The following is a 25,920-nucleotide window of genomic DNA, read 5'->3' as shown; positions in this document are numbered from 1 at the left end:
AGCCCCAGTTAGAACTCTATTTTTGGAGAAAAGGGGAGGCCTCCAAGCAAATCCCTAGCAGATGGAGGTGGGGATGTTACAGAACTGGCTTGCCCCTGCATAGCCAGCTGGGCCCACTGTGGACTGGCAGCTGTGAGGTCCAACCAGCCTCCCAGTCTGGAGTAGCCACAGGATCCAGGAGGAGCTGTACTGGAGCAGGATCCTGCACCAGGAAAACACAAAACACCTGCACTCTGCACGTACATACAATTTGCACAGGCACACACACACTTGTGTCTTCATAGGATGAATTACACACAGACCATGAATACTAGTCTCACATAGACAAGGCCAGTGAGAAAGAATCCCAGGAGGTTTCCCTCAACAAAGACTGCTGGTGCGGGATTCCTGGTCCTTGCCTATGAGGAGCCTAGAAATCTTTCCAACCAAACTTCTCCTAAGGACACAGCCAGGTGTGCTAGTCTGGCTCACATCAAGGACAGAACTCCTGCTCCAGTCTTTCCACTGTCTGTGAGCACTCATATGTGTGTACATGTTCACGTACACACATATACATGTGCACACATGTGCCCATAAGCACACCACAGCATGCAGCCACCCACACAGACCTATGCATATATGCACACTCCCATGTGCACCCACACGTTCACACACATGCACAACTTCTGCATCCTCTACAAGAGCAGGCAGATTGGTATTGTGTCCTTCAGTCTGATCCAGATTTTTTTTTGTCGTCACATCACAGTTTACAAGAGGCGAATTTCTGCACTGCACTCCAGTCAGAGGGTGAAGGCTGCCACTGGAGCTACCTGCTGCCATCTGGGCATGCGCATCCCCAGTTAGCCGCAGAAACAATGTGTCAGGTTCCTCACTGTGCACCGCATGGTGCCTGCAAGTTAGCAGGAAGCGCTAACCCAGGGACACAAGTGTGCCGGAGAAGTTGAGTCAGTGTTTCCATAATCAGGAGGTCAGGGACACTACAGCCACCTGGTGATAGCACCTTCATGCTGAGACCAGCGCAGTACTGGTCCAGGAGCCAGACACATGCATGGAGGAGTGGTGACACTCGAGATCCGGCACCCCATCCTGCCACCCCTTCTACAGATGGCCTCATCCCTGGAGTCTGGGCTACTGCCCATCATCCTCCCTGGAACATCTGAGCCCAGGCCTAGGCACCCAGGAGGACCAACCCAAATCTAGTCCTGGGGTCATTTCTCTGGGGGATTGGTCTCAGCCTGCTCCCTAGAGACCACATACTGCCCTCAGCCCCCTGAGGCCCCAGAAGTCAGGTCACCACCACCCCCAGTGCCATTCAGGGCCCAGCTTTCCCAAGGGAGGTGATGCCTGTGGTCTGAGGATGGGAGGGACAGGCCCCATCTCCAGTGTGAGTCAGCTGCCTCCCACACTTCCTAATCGGCACTAAGAAAGACTTTGCTGACGGTGGACTTTGTAGTCCGTGCACACCCATTGCAGTGGCTGGAGAACGGCTCAGGGACACAATGAGCCTCAGCGAGGAGCAGGCGCGTGGCTTCCTAGATGGGAACCCTGACTTTGCCCACCAGTACTTTGAGAAGAAGCTGAGCCCTGAGAATGTGTCTGTGGCCTGTGGGGATGGGCACCCAGTGGACTGCAGCAGCCTGCGGGAGCTGTGTCAGGTGGAGGAAAGCACAGTGCTGTTTGAGCTGGTGCAGGACATGCAGGAAAGCGTCAACATGGAGCGTGTGGTCTTCAAGATCCTGCGGCGTCTCTGCACACTCCTGCATGCCGACTGCTGCAGCCTTTTTATGTATCGCCAGCGCAATGGTGTGGCTGAGCTTGCCACACGGCTCTTCAGTGTGCAGCCAGACAGTGTTCTGGAAGACTGCCTGGTGCCACCCGACTCTGAGATTGTTTTCCCCCTGGACATCGGAGTGGTCGGCCACGTGGCCCAGACCAAGAAGATGGTGAACATACAAGACGTGACAGAGGTGGGTGTGCACTAGCCAACGGGGGCCTCAGGGCCAACGCTGAGCCTTTGGCCTAGGGCTAGGAGACCACTCCATGTAGTTATGAGAGTGCCCCCTCCCTGCCAGTTCAGGTCACATGTGCCTAACTGCTGCCAATCCCAGTGCAGAGCTGGCTGCTTGAACTTCTGGCAGAAGGAACCCCAGGAAGCTCTGCAGGGGGCCTGCCACAGGCTCCAGGAAGAGTAACCCTGCATCAGCCCCATCTCAGCAATGATCCCCAGAGGCTATCGATCAGGCCTCAGGCTGGGTACACTCAGGCTCAACCTCAGGAGGCAGTGGGGCCTCTGTCGTGGACCTCAGGAACTGAGGCTTCAAGAGGAAGCAGTGTGGCCTGGGGTGGGCCCTGAAGGGGTTAGAGCTGGGCTGGTGCCATGGCCACAGGAAGGGGAGCCCCAGCAACATGCACAAGCAGCTTTGCCCCAAAGGAAACCATGCTGGTGCAGGACTGGAATTAGGTGTGGCACTGTAGGAAGTGAGTGACCAGAGGTTCAGGGGCCATGGAGGTAAAGAGCTCTCCTTACTGGTGGGAACTTCTGGCTGGAGGCTGGCTTAGCAGGACCAAGCTGCCAGACGTGATAGGCCAGGCATTGTGGGTGCAAGGTGCGCAGAACTTGGGGGAGCTCCTCCCAGCCCTCTTTTGTTCCCTCTCACTCTCCTCCCCGAGGGACCCAGGCCACCTCAGCTTCTGCTACGTAGGTCTCCCCTTCCACACCCAAAACGCTTCCCATTGCCCTCATTCCTGGCCCAGGCTGGAAGGCTGGAAAGAAAGCAGTAGTGGCAATCCTCTTACACTTATCTGCTATAAACAGGATGCCACCCAGCGACCTCAATATAGTAATCTCCAGGATTAGCTTGGTCTTCATTGCCTTTTAAGAAATGGGTCACCCTGAGTCACATGAAATATCAGAAGCATGAATTACCAGGAAAGCAAGAAATTCAGGGTGGGTTCTCCTTCCTTCTTTTCTCCCTTCTTTCCTTTCTCCCTCTTTTCCTCTTCTGCACATACTCCCTAAGGGCAGCACTCTGTCCAGGCTGTCCTGAGCCTAGACATCCTCCTTCTGCCCCCTCCAACCTGTGCTGCAGGTCACTCAGGCTCCCACACCATCCTCGATCCTGCCCCTTGAGGCTGTCTGTGCCCTGCAGTCCCTCCCATCTCTCCCAGCCCCATGTTGATGCCTGCTTAGGACCAGCCTCTAAGGGACCTCGTCAGTGACCAGTGGTGCAGTGTCTTCTCCCTTGACATCTGTAAGAACCCCAGTTGTGCTGGGCTCATTAACCTCACGCTGGAGGAACTGAGACCAGAGTCGAAACCAGCAAGCACCAGGTTTGCACAGAGCCTCACCACAGAAGAGCCTTGCAAGGGTTGGCTTTCTGGGTTCCTCATCTAGCTGGCATCTTCCACATACAGTGCAAGCAGTCTGGGCTTTTATAGCGATGGCTGTGTGAGCACATGGTACAGGGGCCTCCACATTGAAGACTAATGGCCCCTCACAAGAGGGAGATGCCTACGGTACCAGAAACACTGCTGCAGCAGTTAAGCAGGACTGTTCCTAAGCACAGGTGAACAGACCTCAGCATAGATAGAGCTGAGCACAGGTGGACCCTGAGCACAGGTGGAGCTGAGCACGGGTGGACTCCAGTATAATTTCATAGGCAAGAACTATCAGGCTGTGGGGAACCAGCTATTCCCTAAACCATGAATATTCATCTTTTTAGAAGTGAGAGCACCCAATCCCTGAGGCTCAGGCTGGGATTGGAATGGGGTGTCCTGGCCTACAGGTCCCTTTCTGCCCCAAAGCCTATCCAAGCTGTGGTTGTGTGGAGGAAAGTAAAGACTGTCCTGTCTGTCATGAACCTAGGGTCATTCCAGGATGTGAGACTGACCTCAAAGATGTAGGGCCCAAGCCCATGTCCTGATAACCCATCTGTCCCCAGACCCTACAGCTGAATTATGAGTTCATCAACATCACCTTGGGAGACAGAATCTGAGACTTGCAGGACATGTCCCCAACAAGATGCAGGCCAAGCATGATCTTCCTGGACCCCAGCTCAGAATAGGACAGGACCCTATGTCTGAGACCCCACAATGTGGGTGAAGGGCTCTCTGTCTCCTGGACTTGTCCAAATCCAAACAGGCAGCATGACTGGTGGCCCTGTCCAGTCGTGCCCTGCACAGCTTTAGAGGGAGATCTGGAATGTATCATGAAGTCAGCTTAAACAAGAACCTTTGAAGAACAATGACATTTATTTGGGAAGATCAGAGTATTGCAGTGGGAATGCACCTGTTAGTAAACTGGGGCATATTCAAGGGTGTGGAAACAGGAAAAGACTTAAAAGATAAATGAGAGAAATTCACATAAGCTGCTCAGATGCAAAGTCCCCTTGGTCTCGGGGTTCTGGGATAGGAGTGGTCTCTAATCTTTGCTGGAGGTACCCTTGCTGGACAGGTGTTCTGTCCAGGGCATCTTGTTTGCCTTGGTGCAGTCTTCAGGAATGTTAAAGACAAGCACTGGTACAGACATCTGGGAATGCAACGGAGGTTGCAAAGCATGGGGTGCTGGTGGAAAGGGCAGGAAGCTCTCATGAACACCTTTGGAAAGTGCTTCTGAAAATACCTCTGAGAGGCAAGCATGAGCCTTCTCCTCTCACAGCCTACTCGAGCTTGCATTCAGCTTCCGAGTGCTCCAGAGGCTGGAATATACCTGCCCTGGTTGGTCAGGTCCCATGGGAGAAGGGGGATGACTGGGGGTCAGTGCCAAGACTCTTAATCATATCTGGGCAAGAAAGAAGGCAGAAAGGGAAGTTCTCGAGCCTAGAAGGCCTTCGTGTTACCACAAAGCTCGTTGTCAGGCACTGGCTGTCATGTCAAAGTACTGGGCCAACATTATTTTGTTAAGAATTGTACTTCTGCAGAGATATGGCAAACAGCAAGTACATCTCTGAAAGGAAATAATATGAAGTGATGTGATCAGTCATTGGAGAGCTTCAAGTGGTTTGATTGTTTTGTTTTGTTCTGTTTGCTTAAGATAGGCTCTCACTGTACAGTTCAGTGTAGCCTTAAATTCCCTATGAAGCCACGCTGGCCTAGAACTCACTGGCAATTCTCCTGCCTTAGTCTCACAAATGTGGGGATATATGGGCCACCAACCTAGGCTTGAAGGTAACCAGCGGAATAAATCAGACAACCATGGGGAGCTGGTAAGACCATCTGGAACTGTTTCATCTCCCAACCTCAGTTTCCCCAGAGAGATTTACCCAGGCACAGCATATAGTATTAGAGACAGCACAGACTTTTTCCCATTTAACCAGTAGACAATCCAGAGCATGTTTACAAATTATTAACCCATAGTGGGCATTGAAATTAGGGAAGTAGGGGCCAGGGGAGATGGCTCAGTGGAACAAGCACTTCCCTGGCAAGTGCAAGGGCCTGAGTTCAATCCCTGGTTCCAACAAAAAAAAGAAAGAAAGAAAGAAAGAAAGAAAGAAAGAAAGAAAGAAAGAAAGAAAGAAAGAAAGAAAGAAAGAAAGAAAGAAGAAATTAGGGAAGTATTATTAAAAGGAACCATTAGTATAATTGCGGACAAATTATCCACTGTCTGGACAGAGATTTCTTAGGCCAGGTTCTGTCAAGTAGCCAAAGTAGCTATTGATCGTGAAACTTTCTATCATCATCCTGGTAAGGAAGAAAGGCATAAGCGCAGGGGAGATGGCTTAGTGGATAAGCGCTTCCCTGGCAAGCGCAAGGGTCTGAGTTCAATCCCCGGTTCCACCAGGGAAAAAAAAAAGACTCTGTCTCCAAAAAACAATTTTGGGGCCAGGGAGATGGCTCAGTAGAATAAGCGCTTACCTAGAAAGGCATAAGCAAGGGAAAGGTAAGAGGCGCCAGAGTCTTTTTATGATATGGAATCTTGTTCTGATATCAAGCCCGTATCAGAACAGGTTTGCTGTCCCCTATGCAAGTTACCTCAGGATGTCCAGTTCTAGCTTGGAGGGTTTTAGGAAAGAACAGCTCCTGATCTTAGTTGGATAGCTGTCACCAAATATACAGAAAACTAGAATTTAGAATCCAATGTGATCTGCCTACTAATCTAGTAATAAAAACTAGAAAACAATGAACAATTACAGTCTAACAACAAGTGTATTTCATTTTTTCTTTAGAAACATAGATAAATTGTCTGTAATCACACTGACTCCTACCTTTTAAATTTGTAAACCAAGTTTCGTGGGGTTTTTTTTGGGATTTTGTTTGCTTGTTTGTTTTTTGGTGGAAACAGGGATTGAACTCAGGCCCTTGCGTTTGCCAGGGAAGCGCTTATCCCACTGAGCCATCTCCCCGGCCCAACCAAGTTTAGTTTTATCAAATTTGACTTATTTACAAAAATTCACCAAGAAATCTTATTTGCCATACAGAAATCACAGACATAAAAACCCCTGGGACCAGAAAGTCAAACTGAGAAGCTGGGGAGATAGCTCAGTAGAATAAGTGCTTGCCTGGCAAGCGCAGGGTCCTGAGTTCAATCGCTGGTGTCCAAAAAAAAAAAAAAAAAACAAGAGAAAGCCAAACTGAGGCCAAAACAATTTGGACAGCAGGGCTTAATCTCCAGGGCTCTTTTTACTTACCAAAGGCTAGGAATCCTCAAAGCTAGATCTCTGGTGTACATGTCAACATGAGGCTTCACATAGAAGGCAATTTTTCCAGTTATACGTCGTTATACATTCATTATTTGAACAGAATCTTGTTGAATCTGTGCACACAGTGCAATGCTGCAGAAATACAGCTTCTGAATTTTGAAAGACTAAAGTAGGGAGAAAAAAGCCAATGTTTCCAGCATTGTTCACAAAATTTTTACATTTTATCAAATTGCTGTAAGCTATAGATAACTTACAAAATAAATTTCTTAAATCTAGCAAACAAAAATAATTAAGAACCAACAATGTTTCAAATAAAGACATAAAATCTCATAGATTATACCAGTACTGCCAACCTTGCAAGATTAGATGCTGTTCTACCCCTTTTCATCCACAAGTTCAGGGACTTGTATCAATTGTTCACTAGAGTTCTGGGAATTCCTATTCATATTTAGTTAGCAGAAGCCTGTGTCCAAGAATATCTGTCAGAGTATTTGCCATAAATCTGACTGTAAGTGCATTTAGAGAAGAATCAAAACTGGAGACAAGAAAAGATGAGTAATCATGGCCAGAACTGTGACAAGAGCGCAGCAACCAGCAAGGAAATTCCACCATCGTCACTGTACGTGGCACTTTAGAACAGACTGTGTCACGTTTCCCAGGCTCTAGGACACTTACGTCATAACACACCCATCATCCGAATGTCTGCCGCAGAGCCCGACGTACCAGCTAAGCCTGGTTAGCGCTGCATCTCAGAAAGATGAAAGAGGCAGCCCCGAGGTTCTCCAGGGGCCAACTATAAAGTCTCAAGATCAGTTTTAAGTCAGATAGACTTGCTGTAGAACTTTGGTCCTGAGAAAGGGTGCCAAAATGTCAAAAGTTTTGAAACATTTGTTGAAATATGGTATTACACTGTGATGAATAAATCATGCAATTAACCAAAGACAGAAGGCTTAAAAGCTGCTGGCTCCACCCCCAGGGCACAATGAGATGGCAAATGAGACTGGGCATGGTGGCATATGCCTGTAATCCCAGCACTTGAGAGGCTGAAAACAGGAGAAATGCTGAGTCTGATCTACATAGTGAGACCCTGTAGACCCTATACTAAATACATTTTTTAAAAAGTCATAAATAAATAAATAAATAAATAGGGCCAGCGATGAGAAAAAAAGGCTTAAAAGCAAATAGATATAAAAAGCAAAAAAAAAAACACAACCTTACAACTTTTTTAAGGCTCAGTTTTCCTAAGCAATGAAAAAAACTAATTAAAATAAGACACATAAAAAAGATACAAACAAAACAAGTATCTTGAAAAAATACAAGATTTTTGCTTCCTAAGCCAGTTATTAAAAGGTAAAGCAAGCTCCTGAGTGCAGTTGCCCCCAGAGGAAGATGTGTGGCCAGCCTGGAGCCACCTGAGGGAGCAGCCCTGCGACTGGATTAGTACTGGAGTGAGCACAGGCTGGGCTGCACACCGTGTGACAGAGGACGTAAGCGGAGGTGCTGTGGCAGGTAGCTCAGCGGTGGAGAGCTTGGCTAGCTGTGCAGGCTGAGTTCAATCCCAGTACCAAAGAGAAAGGTTGAAGAAAGAAATCCAGGATCTTGTGTGTGACCTCAGAAATAAATGTGTATGAAATTGTCTGGTTGCATGAACAATTCAGATACGTCAGGAAAAGCCAAAAGTGAAGAGTCACATAACCCTAGGCCTTTAAGGTAGACAATTCTAGCCTTACCCCGCAATAGCCAGGCAGAGCCAGGGAGAAAAACAAAAAACCCGCAGGCACTGGCTGAGAACATGAGCGAGGCCGCCACATTAGTTAAGAAGTAGAATGGAAACCGAGGCAGAAAAAACTCACATCAGAGGATGGCTGAGACTTTAAAACTACAGTTTTTAAAATTAAAAGCAGAACCTGTTCCAGTTTGTATTAATGAGATCAATACTCCAGGAAAGCCTCGGTGTTGTCCTTGTTGTTTCAGCACAATGGGATCAGCTCTGGTTTTGTGCCAGTGTTCCAATGCTCAGTGTTGAGAAAAAGCAATCACCGAGAAAAGAAAGAAAGAGTGAACCAGGGAGATAGCTCAGTAGAATAAGCGCTTCCCAGGCAAGCACAAAGGCCTGAGTTCAATCCCCAGTTGAGAGAGAGAGAGAGAGAGAGAGAGAGAGAGAGAGAGAGAGAGCGCAACCACAAATCTGATTGTAACCAGCTTGCTCACTACAAATTTCTTTCACAAGTTTTGTCCTTCACAAACCTGAGATCTGCTCAGACCACTTGGGATTGGCTTTAACCTTTAGTTTGCCACAAAATTCTCACTCAAAAAGTATTTCCACTGATACCCTTTGCACATACAATTTTATTTATATATATATTATATGTGAGTGTGTGTGTATTTGGTCAGGGTCTCACTACACAACTCAGACTGAGAGTGATCCTCCTGTTTTCAGCCTCCCCAGCGCTGGGATTATAGGCATGGACCACCATCCCAGACTCAGGGGCTGGGGTCAGGGCCTGCACAGCATGTGGGACCAGGGCTCAAACCCTGGTACAATTATGTATCTATCAACCAGAATTTTTAACTCTTAGTACTTTAATCTGAGAAACAAAACCCTAGGGCATGAACCATTGTGACTGTCTGCCATGTGCCAACAGTCTATGTGACTTATAATGTCTAGAAACATCTGTTTCCTTGTGAAGCAATTAACACCTCAGTATTTTAAGTCACTCAGAATTAACCCTTACTGGTATCTATTATTTATGTAACATAATTTCAAAATCTTCACTACATGAGAAGTTCACTTATAAACATTTTCCCATTTACATTTACCTAATTTGCTTATTTTGAACTGTCACTCGGTTCCCATATAGACAGCTGGTGAAACTGAGGCTGCCAGCTGGCATGAGAGTCATGCAGGCCCCTTTGCTCAGAGAGCCACCGCTGCAGTGACACCCAGGGTACAATCTCCCTCTGCTCCCAGCCTCTCAGGTCGTAACTAACTTTTGCGGGCTTAGATGCCCAGTAGAGACAGGCTGTGTTAGACTCATCCCCCCTTTGATGAACAGTTAGCTTGCACAGTGATGCTCCGTTAGCCTTTTGGGTCAGTTCCTCCAAAGAGCACTTTGTTCTTAGGCCAGATTCATAGTTCCACATAGTTCCATGACCTCATGTTAAAAATGACGTTTGACAGCAAAACATGCACTGACAATGCCAAAGGCATCTTCATTTACATTTTACCAACAAACTTCAATCAGCTTATTTACAAAGATTTATTTAGGCTATATGAATGAAAAAGTATTCGGATTAATTACAATGTATTTTTAGCAAGCTTAGGTGTGTTTTCTTTATGAGCACCCATAAGCCAATTAAAAATCAAGCTCTTGTAAATCTGTTAGAAAAACCTCATGGGTTTACACCACATATGAACATAGACATGAAACAAGCATGCAAGCGCAGCAGAGTGCATAGGTTTTCCTTTTGAAATAAAAAGCCCCTGTCTTTTATTTTGGCATCACAGAGACTGATAAATTTTATTTTCTGCTGTTTTCCCCGTTTGTTAGGGTCTTACCTATAAATCTCAGAGGCAGTGGCCTGTCTGCCTTTTAGGTTTTAGCTGAGCCAAGAGTGAAACTTAACAAAGCCAAGAGGGAAGGGAAGCCCCAGGGTCACACGGCCTGGAGTCAGCACAGGATAAAGCTGCCACAGAAGGAAGTAGTCGGTCATAGCACTGCACAGGTGACTGATGCAGGGGCCAGGTGCAGACCTAAGAGCTGGGTGACTAATTGAGCCTACACTCCTGGCCTGGCCCCTTCTCCCGGAGGTCAGGTACTGCCTCTCCTCAGGTGAGGACTGTGTAGGGATTGGACCTCTGCTTTTTTTTTTTTTTTTAATATTGTTTTGGTACAGAGTCTACAGGGTCTCACTACATAGATCAGACTCATAGTGATTCTCCTGTTTGCAGCCTCCCAAGAGCTGGGATTACAGGCATGCATCACCACACCCAGTCTCAATTGTGTCTCAGAGCACCCCGGGAGCAGGGGCAGCACATGGATCTCTACTTTAAGGAAAAACTCTCACTGATTCATGTCTTTTCCTAACAGTAAACATGCCCAAATAGCAAGTGTTAGCCTTCCTGGGTCTCACATCAATCCCCTAAACTGTTTAGAGCTCTCAGTGACACAAACAGCCTGCAGTGGCACACAAGCCATAGGTTTCCACCACTGCTAGGTGCTTCATGGTCGATATAATGTCCCCTAGGGGCTTCAGAGAGGCCCAAGAAGGCAGCTGCCATGTGGTCGGTCAATGCAGGCAGTGAAGGGTATTCCCAGGGAGTGAAGAGTATTCCCATTCAAAACTAGGTGCTCACATGGAGAGAAAACATTCTCTCAGGCTTTCACAGAGAGCACATTGGCCAAGCAATGGCCGTGACTCATCCACATGGCTGACACTGACAAAGGTTCTACAATCTGAGGTACAGGATCTCAGGATAAATCCTGAGGGGATTTCACTGACCTTATCAGACCCAAAAGCCACAACTCTTGTTGCATAGGTCCTGCTTTACCTTGGTCTTAACCATCCAGCACAAAAGTATAAAAACGAAATATAAGATGTAAAGCCATGCTGTTATGTTGAGCCGTAGGGGACTCAGGTCAACAATTTCTGACATTGCCAGTGAAGCGGAAGACCCAATACTATTATGGGCTACTGGACTCTTTTAGAATGTTTTGCTGAGTTTACACACCTATAATATTTAAATAATGGAACTTAAAAAAAAAAGAGGTTACAAATGAATGTCCATTTTGTATCTGTGTATTTAAAGTGGTTAGGATAGATATATAGTTACATTCTCTTAATGAATAGAGGGATTTGTTCTAATGGTGTTTGTAAATATGATATCATGTCTGCACCTTGTACAGCATATAACCACTAGGAAGAATGTATGCAATGTGTTAATTATTGAAACTGTCCTACCAATTTGGTTTGAAACTATCTCAGTGCTATTTGTTTCTCAATAAAATTATGGGGAAAAAAAAAACTAAACTAGGTGCTCAGAGGGGCACAGTTCTCGGCCCAACCTGCTAAAGTGGCCAAGCCAGGTTCTGGCTAGTAGCCCTGAGCTGCAGGACCCTGAGCCTGGGGTGAGATGGAGCTCGTGAGACATACCCATAGGGGCTCCAGGACCTGGGTCACATGCACAGGGTGAAGATCCCACAGCACAGAGGTGAGCCTGGCACAGGTATGCAGCTGCTGCAGCAAGAGTGGCCACTCAGGCAACCTAGGGCCCATCAGCAAAAGGTCAGTCCTGAGCTGACCACATTGGGAGAGTGGGGACCAGAGCCTGCCAAGGAGACCTGTGTCATGCCCAGAAAAGGAAGTCCAGGCCCCCAGGTGCACTGGAAAGGAGACATGGCAGACGAGGGGCTGGGAGGAAATTTTAAAAGTAGTGTCCAGGTATATTCAGGTACAGAAGGGAGCAGCAGTGCATAAGAAGCAATCAACACAGCGAGGTTCCCAGGGGCTGGGTCACAAAGAGAAAAGTCACAGAGCTATTCTATGATTTCTTAGCAAAGCAAACTTAATAGTATAGGGTGGAAGAGGTAACAGGGTGATGCCTGAGACCTGGAAAAACTAGCAGAACAAAACTAGTGAGAGAAAGAAAGCTAAAACTTCATAGAATATGATCCCTGACTAGTGTAGGTTCTCTGGAAGGTGAAGTTGTAAGGATCCGTGTCCCTCCTTTGAGGGTGAGGCTGGCAGGGTCTTTGTCCTTCCTCTGAGGGTCAGGCTGTAAGAACCCTTGTTCCTCCTTTGAAGATCAGACTGTGAGGCCTTGTGAGTGTCTTCTCAGGTTTAGACTGTAAAGACATGGGCATATCATCTGAAGATCTCATTCTACTCTCAGAAACACTGTTACATTTGGATGTTCCCTTTGAAGGCCACTACCCTGTGTGGTCTCCAGGAGCTGATGGGCGTGAGGGACTGGTGAGAACTGGCTCCAGCTGGAAGGAAGGAGTGCTAGGAGGGAAATGAAAGTGAGAAGAACCACACGTACTGGTTCTGGCCTCAGGTTCTCGTGCCAGTTCTAGAGATAAAGGTGTCCCATCTGGCACATGTAGAATGGCAGCATGACATGTAGTAGGAAATCTAACACGCAACCTGGATTTGTGCTGACATGAATCTGTCTACTTCAGCATCCACTGTCTCAGCTCCACCTCCTGCAGCCTCTGGGCATCAGCATAGCCAGCAGCCTCTCACGTTCCCCTACAACAAAGTATTGATGCCGACCCCAATGATGGCCCTCTGTCAGCAATTGTTGACCATCTTCCCACTCTGCCCCTTCACATGCCAATGCCTCTTCACCTCTGGCACTTTTAGCTACAGGTAGCAACTACATCTTTGAGAATGAGGAAGGACCAGGAAAGAAAGGATGGCAGCAATCACAAGTATCCCTCTGGAGAATGTTGGAAGCCCTCTTGGCTCCAGTAGCTTCCCCTGAGGCCCTTCCCACAGACTGAGGGAAGTCATGAGGGGGGGCTGGAGCCATGATGCTGAGCAAGCTGAAAGTGTCCCTTCACTAGTCAACAGTGTGGCAGACAATGCCAGTGGGCCTGGAGTTGCACGGTGCTGTCCCTGGCTTGCTGGGTGCTTCTGACCCCAGCAAGGCCGATGCCAGACCTATCTACCTCAGTGCGTGTTCCGGGACACTTCTGCCATGTCCCACACTTCGAACACTGTCAGGCCCTCACCCAGGGTATGCAGTCTGAGGTGGAGCCTACCACCTGCTCCTGTGGAGGCAAAGTTCAGAGCAGGACAGGAGGCACCTCACATCACGAGGGTAAGAGCAGAGATGCCTCTGTGGGACCAAAAGTAAACAAAGCTCTCCCCATGGGCAAAGCTGCTGGCATGCAGGGCCTCTGCTGGTGACAGAGGGGCTGATAAACTCTGAATGGGCATCTCTACCCCAATTCACAGCTGCAATTGTCCTGGCAAGCACCCCATGGACACAAACCACCAATGAGGGTGGGGCTTGTTGCTCACTGATCAACAATTGTCTTTCGGGGAAGAGGATGGAGGGGCCTGGCATGGTGGGGCTGAAGGCAGGTGGCAGTCCCTGGACCATAAGACCCTGCTTGGGGCAAGCAGACCAACTCAGGAAACAGGATCTGACAAAGTGGGAAGGCCCAGGTGGTGCACTGCAAGGAGCTAGAGACTGCTCCAGGGTTGGAAGTCAGGGCTCACGGTTCAGAGGTGGAGTAGGCAGGCGGAGCTAGGGGTGGTGAAGCTCTCACTATGCACAGCAGGCCCCGGTGGCCTCATGGCACTGATCCAGGCAGCAACCTCCGGGATCTCAGCCCTGCACCTCCAGGCCAGCCTGGCCCCAGCAACAGCCTCTCTCTTCTTGCTACAGTGTCCCCACTTCAGCTCATTTGCGGATGAGCTCACTGGCTACGTGACAAGGAACATCCTGGCCACGCCCATCATGAATGGCAAAGATGTCATGGCTGTGATCATGGTGATGAACAAACTCGATGGTCCCTGTTTCACAAGTGAGGATGAAGATGTGAGTGTCCAGAGACATGCTACTGCCCATGTGCACACACACTGGCCCTGGGTGCTTGTGTGCCCATCTTGCCACACTTCTGAGCTCACCTATATGCACTGCTTCCACATCCCTCTTGCATCATGTGTGTGAGCCACATGCCAGTGCCACACACCTGAGCTTGTATGTGCAAGCCACAGCTACGGATGCTGAGCATAGCTCCCAGTGTGTCTGTGCCTGTGTCATGTGTAGCTAGTGGCCTTCCCAAACACATACCTGGCACATGAAATCTGGAGTTTCTAACTCTTGTTTCCTGCTGTTTCAGGTCTTCACAAAGTACCTGAATTTTGCCACGTTAAACCTGAAGATCCATCACCTGAGCTACCTGCACAACTGTGAGACACGCCGAGGCCAGGTACCTCGCAGCCACTTGTCCCCTTGCCTCAGTCTCCCAGCCTCCCCAGCTGGCCTGTCCTGGGGAACAGCTGAGACTCGAACTCTACCTGAGCTGGCATAACTGCCAGGCAGTGCCAGATCCCCCCTCTGTGTCTACCAGGCAAGGACTGACCGGAAGGTGCTGCAGTAACCTGGCAGACAGACGGGTTCTGGAGAGAGAAGGGGCATCCCCTGCGATGGTGCTGAGCTCTTAGCAAGGGCAATGGGAAGAGGCCTTCTCCAATAGGACCTGACATTCCTGTTACCTTGGCACAGTGCGTGAGGCACCTACATAAATGCCATACCCAAAGTGGCTTTGAGAGGGCCAGGGAGATGGCCCAGTAGAATAAGTGCTTGCCTGGCAAGCACAAGGGCCTGAGTTCAATCCCCGGTTCCACCAAAAAAAAAAAAAAAAAAAAAGTGGCTTTGGGACAGAAAGGGTGACAAGGCTACTTTTAGATCTTCTCTACTTTTCATTATGCCTATGAACAGGTCCAGCCCCTGGCCACTTGCTGCAGACCTATTAGGAATGACAAGAGATCCACTGTCCTGAGCCAGGACACCAGCCTCCTTAGCACACCAGGCTTACTGTTGGGGGCCACTTTGGCCTCTCTGAGGCCTGCAGTGGACACAAGGGCACCTGAAATGGAGCCTTCCGGAGAGGCACCTCAGCCCTTACCCCCAACTACCTCAACAGATGCTATGGCCATGAGGGGCACGGGTAAGGCTCAGGGAGAGACAATGTCTAGTATCATCTGTCTCACTGTGGCGGTGAGGAAAAGGGCAGAGGCTGTGACACTGAGGAGCAAGAGAGAAAAGCAGGCTGTGGGTGGGAGGGATTCACCCAATCACAGAGAGGGCCTGAGGGGCGAGGGTGTCCAGATGTGCCTTTGGGATGGCCTGGGGGCACTTGAGAGGAGGTGGCCAAGGGACAGGGAATGGAGAAAGGAGCCTAGGGGCACATGGGGGGGGTGGACAGAGATATGGAGAGGGGGGCCAGGAGCGGGGTTGGGGAGTGGTGGGAATAGACAATAGCCTGCCATGGCAAGTCTCCTCCATTGGGGTGAACCCTAACTGGGGTGTCAGGAGGCCCCGAGCGCTGCTTGTCCTAGAGTCCTCCACAGTCACACACCGCACGCCACCCCACACGGACAGCACAGACACACACCACGCACCACACAGACAACAACACCACATACTGCACACACCACAGCACAGATACACACCTACTGTATACACAACGTAACTTATCTCCACTCTACTGAAAGACATTATGCAACTCACACACCATAGCACAGTCACACATGTCTGTAAACTGTACACTCACGCCCACCACACACTACGTATTTTGCCACCCACCATCTAAAACCAGTTCATAGGAAAGCTTGGTCTCTCACCACATGTACACTCAGACACAGTGCACAGATCTGCACTGCAGGGCACACTCTACCCCACGTCTGTCTACCGCAAAGGTCACACCCCATATGCGCACATCAGTGCAGACCCCACACCATGAACACTTGCACGCCTCACAAAGCTCTGCCCTCACGCCACCTCAGCAGTGTCCTCCTCCACCACAAGTTCCCTATGTGGTTTAGGATGGACATTGGGATTGCCAGCCAGTGCTCCCATGGAAAACATCTCTGTGGAGCCAAATATCTTTTGTCTTCAGTCTCCAATCCAACCTTAAATAAACCAGAGCCTTCCCCTACCTCTGAAGAGAGCAGCATTCATGTGATCTGCAGTCTTTCTTGGATCCCCTGAACTGGCAAATAATTTTTTGTACATATTAAGATTCACTTTTTGTAGTAAGGTTCTATAGGTCTTGATAAGTGCAGAATAACATACCCACCATTACAGTATCGTAAAGAATAACTTTTGTCTGTGCAAAAGTTCCTTGTGCCCCATACTTGTCCCTCCTTCCACCCTCACTGAACCCTGAGCAACTGCTGCTGTCTTCATAGTGTCCTCTCCAGGGCATTGGGTAGTTAGAACCAGAGCGCACAGCCCTTCTGCATCGGCTCCTTTCACCTACGGATATGCTCTTAGGGTCCCTCTATGTGTTTCTGTGTTTCGGCTACTTGTGGCTTGTTACTGCTTTGTCTGCATGTTCCATGCTCCGTCTATGTCTTCACTTGCTGAGTGTCAGGTGCTTGCTTCTGGCATGGGGTAGCAATGAGTGAAGCTGCTGTGAGCACCACTGTAGGAGTGTTCAGCCAAGGTGTGCGGCTGCCTGTCCCCTCCTCAGCTCAGTGAGGCACTACCCGGGTGCGTCAAGCCCTGTCTGCTCCTGAACTTCCCGAGGCCCTGGCACGAGGACTACACAGTCCTCCTGCCCCAGAAATGCCTGGGAGTTCCTGGTGGCCCACACACCCACCAGCTCAGTCACTTAGGGCTGACCAACCTGGGAAGCGTGTGGAATTTCATGTTCCATGTGAGAACGTGCACGTTCCAGCACGTGTACGCTGGCGTCTGTCACAGTTCTTCAGTGGTAGGTGTTGTTCAGCCCTCCTCATATGCCTGTTCACTCTTTACACATCTTATTCTTCCTGTAAGTGTTCAGACCCTTTGCCTATCCTTAAATTGCATTGTGTACTTATTGTTTATTTTTAATGTTTATAAAAATACTGTCAATACAAGCCCTTTATGAGATATGTTCTAAAAATGTTTTTCCCTGAGGCATGCCTTTTCTGTTAGTTTACTTGTCAAAAGAGAGATTTTGAATTTTAACAAAATCCAATTCATCATAATTTTTCTTCATGGATTGTATTTCTCATTTTATCTAGAAATTCATTATAAAACCCTAGATCTTCTCCAATATCATCTTCTCAAACTTTTTTAGTTTTGTATTCTACATATGGGTCTGTGATTCATTCTGTGAAAGTTGTGTGGCTTTGCTCTTCCTCGGAGGTCAATAGACTCTGCCTGGCCTATTTCTGGGCCTCTCTTCTGCCCCGCAGGTCGACTTGCTCTGTCACCAGGAGCACTATATTCTCTGGGTCACTGGAGCTTTAGAGTAAGTCGTGAAGTGGGGTAGTGTCAGCTCTCTAACATTTTTGTTTTTCAGCTTGTGGATGGTTTTTTTTAACTTTTCTTTCTTTTTTTTTTTTTGTTTGTTTGTTTATTTGGTTGGTTGGTTGGTTGGTTGGTGGGTGTTTTTTTGAGATGGAGTCTCGCTATGTAGTGCAGGATGGCCTTGATGCAGCCCAGGCTGGCCTCTAACTTAGGGGGATCCTCCTGCCTGAGCCTTCTGATGTGTTCCACCATGCCTGGTGCTGACTTTGTTCTTTTTCTTCAGTATCGTGCTTCCTTTTCCTCTCCATATAGATTTAAAAACAGTGTGTCACCCCATGTGCTGGAACCGGGTGTGGTGGCACACACCTGTAATCCCAGCAGTAGGGAGGCTAAGACAAAAGGATTACTACAAGTCCAAACTGTGTAGCAAAACCCTGTGTCATAAATAAAATAAAATAATTTTAAAAAACAATTTGAGACTGGGCGTGGTAGTGCGCTCCTGTAATCCCAGCATTTAGGAGACTGAAAACAGGAAGATCACTACAAGTCCCGTCTGTGTAGTGAGACCCTGTAGACACTGTAGATACTGTACCAAATACATTAAAAAAATAGTTGGTCAACATCCATAAAATAGCTTGCTGGTATAATTTGGATTGTATTAAATCTAAGACCACATTGGGAACAATTATGATGAGTCTTCCAATCTACAAACACAGAATACCTATTAATTTAGACCTTTTATTTCTTTCATCAGAGTTTTGAGATTTCTATGTGTGATCCTACATGTGTGTCATCAGATTTACACCTATGCGTCTTTCATGTTGGGGTGGTAATGTAAGTGATGTGGTCTTCTTGCTTTCACGTTCCAGGTGTTCATCGTTGTTATGAAGAAAATGACCGACTATAATACGTTAACCTTGTTTCTTGCGGCCTTGTTACGATCTCTTACTGGTTTCAGGTTTTCTTAGTGAGTTCTTAGCATTTTCATGTCATAAACAATCATGTCATCTGCAAAAACAACTCATTTATTCCTTCCCAGTTTTTATGCATTATATTTCCTTTTCTTGTCTTGTTACACCAGCTAGGATTTCATGTATAATGTTTAATAGAAGTAATGAGAGAAGGGCCCGTGGGGTAGCTCAGCGGTGCAGGGACCAGGGTTGGATCCCCCAGCACCACATGCTGCACCGGCCCCACCCCGGGGCCCGCTGAGCTGGCCACCGAGACTGGCCATGGCGGTGCACACTTGTAATCCCAGTGTTGAGGAGGCTGGGAACAGGAGGATCACTATGAGTCTGAACAACATAGTGAGAGAAGACATCTCCCACCCTGTTCCATTTTTCTTTTTAGTACTGGAGATTAAACCCACTGCCTTCTCATTAAGTTACACTGCCAACACTTTTTAAATTTTTAAATTTAGAGACAGGGTCTTCTTTTGTCGCTAAATTACCCAGACTGGGCTCAGATCTGTAATCCTCTTCCCTCAGTCTCTCAGGTGCTGGGATAATAGGCATAGGTCACATGCTCAGCTCATTATTAATCATGATGCCAGAATAGGGTTTGTAGAGCTTTTATTTTGTCTAGTTAAGGAAGTCCCCTCTATTTCTAGGTGCTGAGAGTTTTTATACTGAATGAATGCTGTATTTTATCAAACAATTTTTCTGCATCATCTGATAAGACCATGTGATTTTTTAGCCTATTGACATGGTAGATTATATCAATTGCTTTTAAAATGTCAACTCAGGCTTGTATACCTGTAATAAATACCACTTCTTCATGTGGTATAATTGTTTTTATCTGCTGTTTGACAGCTTTGCCAGCATTCGTGAAGGATTCGTTTCTACATTCATGAGTCGCGTTTCTCTGCAGTTGCTCTTCCTCTAATGCCTTTATCTGGTTTTGCTATTGGGCAATGGCAGCCTCACAGAATGATGAGGGAGTGGGCCTCACTCTGGGATAGAGACCAAAGGCAGCTGGACATCCTCAGTGCTGTCACGACAAAGAATATTGGGATCCCAGTTGTGTGGAGGTTTGTCCGCACATACCAGGCAGCAGTAGCAGCAGACACCAGCGGATGTCCTCTGACCCTTTCAGCTCTGGTGCCACCTCCCTGGAAATCCAGCCCCACAGATCCCCCATCACTGCTGCCACTTGCAAACACTAAGTTGTTTTATTGAGCTTCTGACTGGGCAGGTACAAAGCAGACATATTCGTTCATTTCCTATTGCTATAACAAAATGCCTGAGGCTCCTGAACTTACTTACGCCCTGGCAAGGGGACTACACAGGCCTCCTGCCACCAGAAATGATTGGGAATTCTTTACCCAGAAAAGAGGTTGGCAGCTCACAGCTGTAGAGGCTCACGCGTATGATGTGGGCCTCTGCTCAGCATGGTGAGGGCCTGTACCAGATGACATCACAGTGGTGGCAGTGCACACAGGAGTGGTCACAGGATGAGGCAGGGAGGCACTAGAGAACTCACTACCTCTGCAGAACAGCATTAATCCCTCCCAGGACAGCATCCTGACAGCCTAATTACCTTGTATCACCTCTTACTACCACCTGATGGGGACCAGCTTCCGGCACACAAAGCTTTGGGGGACACACTCAAGCCAACCTGGATGCAGAACTGGGTTCCCAGCATCCTTTTCTGTGTCTAGTTAATTTGCTACAGTGACTCACAGAACTCAGAACACCTGTGTAGAACACCACAAAAGACCTGGCTACAGATGTGCATTGGCAAGTCATGCACTGAGAACCCCCCTTCTCAATGGGCCTAAGAACCTCCCTTCTTCCTGTAGAAGCACAGAGCTGTGACTTTTATGGGCACTTCGCTGTGTGGCCATGAACCCTTGCATCCCTGGCCATGGGACTTCCCTGCTGGACTGTATTTAATTCTTGCTGCAGCCTCAGTACCCTCCATGGCCCCAGTTCTCAGTTATTCCTGCCTCCTCCATCTTGCTCTGCTGGGGCTGTCCGAGGACATGGCCTTAGCAAAAGACCTACATCATTCACCATCTGGAGGCTGGAAGTCCAAGGTCAAGGTGGTGCTGCCAGGGTCTGGGGAAGACACTGTCACTTCCTTATGTGGTACAGAGCAGCAAGTCCTGTCTTCTGCTCTATTAACACACAAACCCCATGGAAGGGCCCCAAGGCCTGATGTGGCCCTAATGCTTCCTGCAGTCTGCACCCCACAAACATCACACTGGGGTCAGGGTCCAGTGTAGGGAGCTTGAGTATACTGCTTACTCATAGCATTTCTCTTGTTGACTTTGTTTTTGGTTCTGATTCATGGCTTTTGCAGGTTGGGGTGAAGTGGCAGCACTGGGGACAGAACCAGGACCACGTGCATACAGGCAGGTGCTCTGCATCTTGCTGTCATCAGGCTCCCTATCAGCTTTTTCTTGAATAATTGAGGCTTGCCACCCTTTCTCTGGAGTCTGGAGATGGGGACGCTAGTATGTAGCTGTCTTGAAGTTGTCTGTCAGTGTGTGTTGCTGGCCTTTGAACTTCATGGTGTTCCTTGGCCTTTTTTTCCTTCTTCTGGGTGAGGTGAGAAGCTGGGGCTGGCTGGCTGCCTTTCCTCAGGAAGATGTGGAAGGGCTTTTTTGGCTAGCTCAGGCTGCCTTAAGGGTGGGTCTGTGCGGTTTGTGGCTCTGAGAAGTGCAGTCCCCTGTGCCTGCCCGAGTTTGCCCAATCAGGCGCTTTAAACAACTGAGCTACCACAAGGCCCCCAACTCCTCAGGTAGATGTGGCAGCAATAGGAAAAGCACTTTGGGTGTATTTTAAAAGGCTTGTTTTTCTCTCTACCTACTAGAATCAGGAGGGATTTTTTTTTCAGACGTTTAGCTTAAAATTTGGGGGTCCCTGCAAAGAAAATTCTCAAAAGTGAGGCCCCCACATTGGGCCAGGACCTCTCCTTGTGCTCTCAGCCTCTGGCACCCATCCACATGGCCCCTTGTCACCACCATTAGTGCCTGAGGATAGCGCTGGGAGAGCTGGCCTCACTGTGACTGTCACCTGCCTCTCAGTTGGGGGCCTCCTGGGACCTCAGTTCTCAATGGGTCTAAGGTAATGATTCTTAATCTACATCTTGGTGGACTGCGATGTGTTGGCAGCTGTTGCTAAGCCTACCCTGAGGTTTTATCTCCCTGTAAGATGTCTTGGAGAGCTTACCAGTCCCAGGTCCTTGTACCAGCAGACATTCTAGCCTTGCTCCTCAAGGCTCCAGACATCTTCAGACGCACTGTGTTGCTTCTCATAGAATAACTTTGCAACCCAGTAAGAGCTGTGCCCACAAACACCAGAATGAGAAAGTGGCCACATAGTCAAGTCCAGGAAGGAGGCCCAGCTGAAGCCCAGGTAGCCTCAAGTCCAGTAACTCTGACATTACCTTTTTGAGGAGGAGACAGCAGCCAGGCCCAGCCTCCACTACTCAAGGTCGAGGCCACCCTCACACCTTAGACACCACTGTGGGGCAGGCTCATATCTGCCCCCTGCCATGGCTGTCACCAGGCTCCAACCCCTCCAGCAGCCACATGGCAGGAGGGTTGGGTTTGCTGTCTACCCGGGAGGTCTACACCTACCTCCTCCCCTCTGGGCCCAGCACCTCAGTGTCCCTCCCCTCACACACCTCACACCTCCCCTCAGTCTCCCCCTCAGTAGTCAGAGACCTGTATGTGGCCTGTGTGTGGTTCTTCTGGCTCTACCTCAGCAGTGAAAAAAACAGCACTTCAGAAACAAAGGCTGAAGGCTGGACCCACCACAGACTGCAGCCGGGCAGTACACTCACTCTGTGGGAGTTCCACAGCCACATCTGATTCAGCATGTGCCAGGTCCTGGGAAGCTGCTTCTGAGGTTTCATCTTGGGCAGCCTTCCCGGAAACCTGGCTCAAAGGAAGCACAGTCTAGCCTTGCAGCTCCTCCTGTGAAGCAGCTTGAGTAATGGGAAGGCCAGGCCAGCCTGGGGCTAGAGCACAGCTGAGCTTAAGCTTTGCCTTCCTCCCCCTGAGCTGCAGGACAGGCAGTTAGCAAGAGGTAAAGCGATTTGGGCTGGGATGTCGCTCAGTAGCATAGCACCTGCCTGGCAAGTGTGAGGTCCTGAGTTTGATTCCCAGGACTAAAACCTAAAAATAAAAAAAGAGTTAAAGCTGTTCTCCAGACACTCCCCAAACCCCATCCCCAAATGGGGTGATGCAGAGTCGTACTGCCATGTCCTCTTCACCTGCCCTGCCCAGCTGGGTCCTCTGAATGAACCTCAGCTGCTGGAATTTCTCTCTGATCTCTCTGGGAGCTGCCTAGTCCACTCCAGTGCAGTACTTGAGAGTAGCCTGGGGCAGGTCTGTGACCTCTCACTGTCCTGCCCATGAGTCCAGGACAAAGGACAACTCATCCTAAAGCTCCTGAGGACAGAGGTGGGAAGAAACTGCAGCCTTCGCTGAAGAGCTCACTTCTGCTTGGTAGGAAGTGGAAGCTTAGAGGTCAGGGCGGCATACATGACTAAGGTACTAAGGGGTGCACTGAAAGAGCCCCACCACGTGATGCCCTCAGTATGGGTGGTCCTGGTGTCCACTGTCCTTCCCTGGTAAATATCTTAAGACCAGATGCAAGGGTCAGTTTGAAGGAAGGAATGAGAGCACATGAGCTGAGATTTTGGTCACCTTTCCTGTATACATAATGCCTTAAATTCGTTTTTGAAAATTTAATTCATGATGATTGAATAGTCCATAGTCAGCAGTTCACCATAAAGTAAGAGTATTGGCAATAGCAATGGACACATCCCCAGCCTTAAAAGACTTCAGGGTATGGGCGTGTGGACACAGTCAGCATTAAGAGACATTGGGATCCAGGTCTGTGAAGAACCCTCTTCAAAACAGTTCTCTTGTGACTGGCCTCCTCACAAACAGCCTGTCATTATAGTTAGATTTCTCAGGCTGCTTTCTTTTGGCCATTGGATATTGTCCTCATGCTGTTCCTAAGGCCTAACACCACCACTGCCCTGTACCATAGGGTCAACCCCTTGGGATTCACACCAACCATACTTGACAATGCTATGATGGACACCAGAGCCCAGGTATGGACTTTGGAAGTCTGAGCACCTGCCACAAGTCCAGAGGTCACTGGAGCAGGGGCAGAAAGTCCAGGTTCTTCCCTCTGGGCAGGTCTCAGCCTCTTTGACCTGTGCCTCACTGCCCCTCAAGACATCCTGAAGCCTTCCTCCATAATTTTTTTTTTTTCGGAACCGGGGATTGAACTCAGTCCCTTGCGCTTGCCAGGGAAGTGCTTATTCCACTGAGCCATCTCCTTGGCCCCTTCCTCCATAAATGATGTCTTTTTCTAGTAAGTCAGTTACTCTTTCAGGGTCTGTACATCTCTGTCATCCATCCCCAGAACCAGCTAAGCCCAGTCACTCTCCCCACTGCCCAAATTTGGCTGATACAGGGTGGATATGTAGGGACTGTAGGGTCATTGATGCTTTGGATGTCTGAAGACATGGAGAGTATGATCCACACCTGGAAAAGGGCACTTACCCCTTGGCCCTACACATCCTGGCATACAACTTAATGTTTCCAACATTTTTCCAGATTTATTCTACTATTAATTGACAAATAATAATTTCACATACCTTGGTGCACACCAGTAATCCCATACTCCAAGAGACCAAAGAGGGAAGATTTCAATTGTGAACCCAGCCTACACAACTTAGTGGCTCAAGGAGATCATAACTCAAAAAAAATTTTAAAGGCTGGTGATGGAGCTCAGTGTGAAGGTCTTGGGTTCACTCTTCAGTATAATTTACACACAAAAGAAATTGGACATATCTTTGGGTACAATGTAGTGTTTCAATACATGTATGCTTGTCAAATAATTAGATCAAACTAGTATATCCAATACCTCAAGTATTTATCATTCCTTCTTTTCCTTCCGCTATGTAGACTGTTAGTAATCACCACCTGTTGTGCTTAGACCACCAGAATTCTGCCCAAGCCTAGCTGAGATGTATGCAAGTCCCCACCACCACCCTAGCAACCATAGTTCTCTGCTTCAGTGAGTTATACTCTTAAAGATTCTACACATAAGTGACGTCATGTGGAATCTGACTCTTGTCCCTGGCAGATTTCATTCAAGGACACCATGTCTCCACTTCAGTGAACAGTACCATAGTGAACATAGGTGCATAGTTCCCCTTGACATGCTTTGGCTACACTGGGAATCACGCAGTAGTAGTAGTTCTGGATCACACAACAGGTCCATTTCAGTTTTGTGAGGAGCCCTGATACCAATTTCCAAAACAGAAGTGTGATTTCTATCCCTACCCACAGGCTACACAGGTCCCTGCTCATGCTCTGGCCAACATTCACCTTTCATGTTTCCAAAGCGGCCAATCTAGCATGTGTGAGATTATATTGCCTCATGGGTTTCTCTTGCTTTCTGCTAGTGGTGAAGATGCTAAGTGTTCTTCCATACTGTATGTCTGCTAGCCAACTGTATGTCTTCTCTGAGGACAAAACATTTTTAGTTTGGTTTAATCCCATTTTTCTAGTTTTGTTTTCATACCCTGTGCTTTTGCAATTATATGCAAAAAAAAAAAAAATCACTTCTCAGACCAGTGTCACAGAAGCTATTAGAACTGATAAACCAAAATAAATAAATAAATACTGATAAACAAATTCAGTAAAATTACAGGATAAAAAGTATAAAACTTGGGGCCAGGGAGATGGCTCAGTGGAATAAGTGCTTACCAGGCAAGCACAAGGGCCTGAGTTCAATCCCCGGTTCCACAAAAAAAAAAAAAAAAAAAAAAAAAAATTATAAAACTCATAAAAACAATGTTTCTATAATAAAAAAGACAATTTCATTATAATAGCTCAAGAAATAAAAACAGGGCTGGTGAGATGGCTCAGCGGTCTAAAGCACCTACTTAGAACAAGCTTAACAAAGCAGAGGGACCGCGGTTCAATCCCCCAGCACCACATGCCAGCCAGCCCCGCCCCCTGGTGGGCTGAGCTGGCCACACACACATACACACACACAAGTAAATAAATAAATAAATTTAAAAAAAAAAGAAATAAAAACAGTTAGGAATAAAGCTAACCAAGAAAATGAAAGCACTATATACTGAAAACTACAAAGCATTAATGAAGAAATTGAAGATGACACAAATAATGGAAAGGCATCCCATATTCATGGACTGGAATAATTAAAACTATTAAAATGTCCAAATTATTGAAAACGCACTATAGATTCAGTGCTATCTTTATCAAATTCCAATGTAATTCTCTACAGAAATTTAAAAAACTAT

General features: G+C 47.9%; 1 protein-coding gene across 1 annotated transcript in view; it reads left to right on the top strand.

Moving 5' to 3' along the window:
• The first annotated feature begins 1,499 nt into the window (after positions 1 to 1,499).
• Pde6b (phosphodiesterase 6B) overlaps positions 1,500 to 25,920 on the top strand; it is a 36,602-nt gene continuing 12,181 nt past the window's right edge. Inside the window, exons 1-3 of the mRNA XM_004624641.2 lie at positions 1,500 to 1,967; positions 14,038 to 14,190; positions 14,495 to 14,584. Of these exons, the coding sequence (XP_004624698.1) occupies positions 1,500 to 1,967; positions 14,038 to 14,190; positions 14,495 to 14,584 (711 nt within the window). The remainder of the gene's footprint in view (positions 1,968 to 14,037; positions 14,191 to 14,494; positions 14,585 to 25,920) is intronic.

Source organism: Octodon degus, unplaced genomic scaffold (assembly GCF_000260255.1).
Source record: "Octodon degus isolate 3935 unplaced genomic scaffold, OctDeg1.0 scaffold00006, whole genome shotgun sequence".
Classification (NCBI taxonomy): domain Eukaryota; kingdom Metazoa; phylum Chordata; class Mammalia; order Rodentia; family Octodontidae; genus Octodon; species Octodon degus.
Note: the sequence above shows the minus strand (reverse complement) of the source record. Positions and strands in the feature narration are given on the sequence as shown.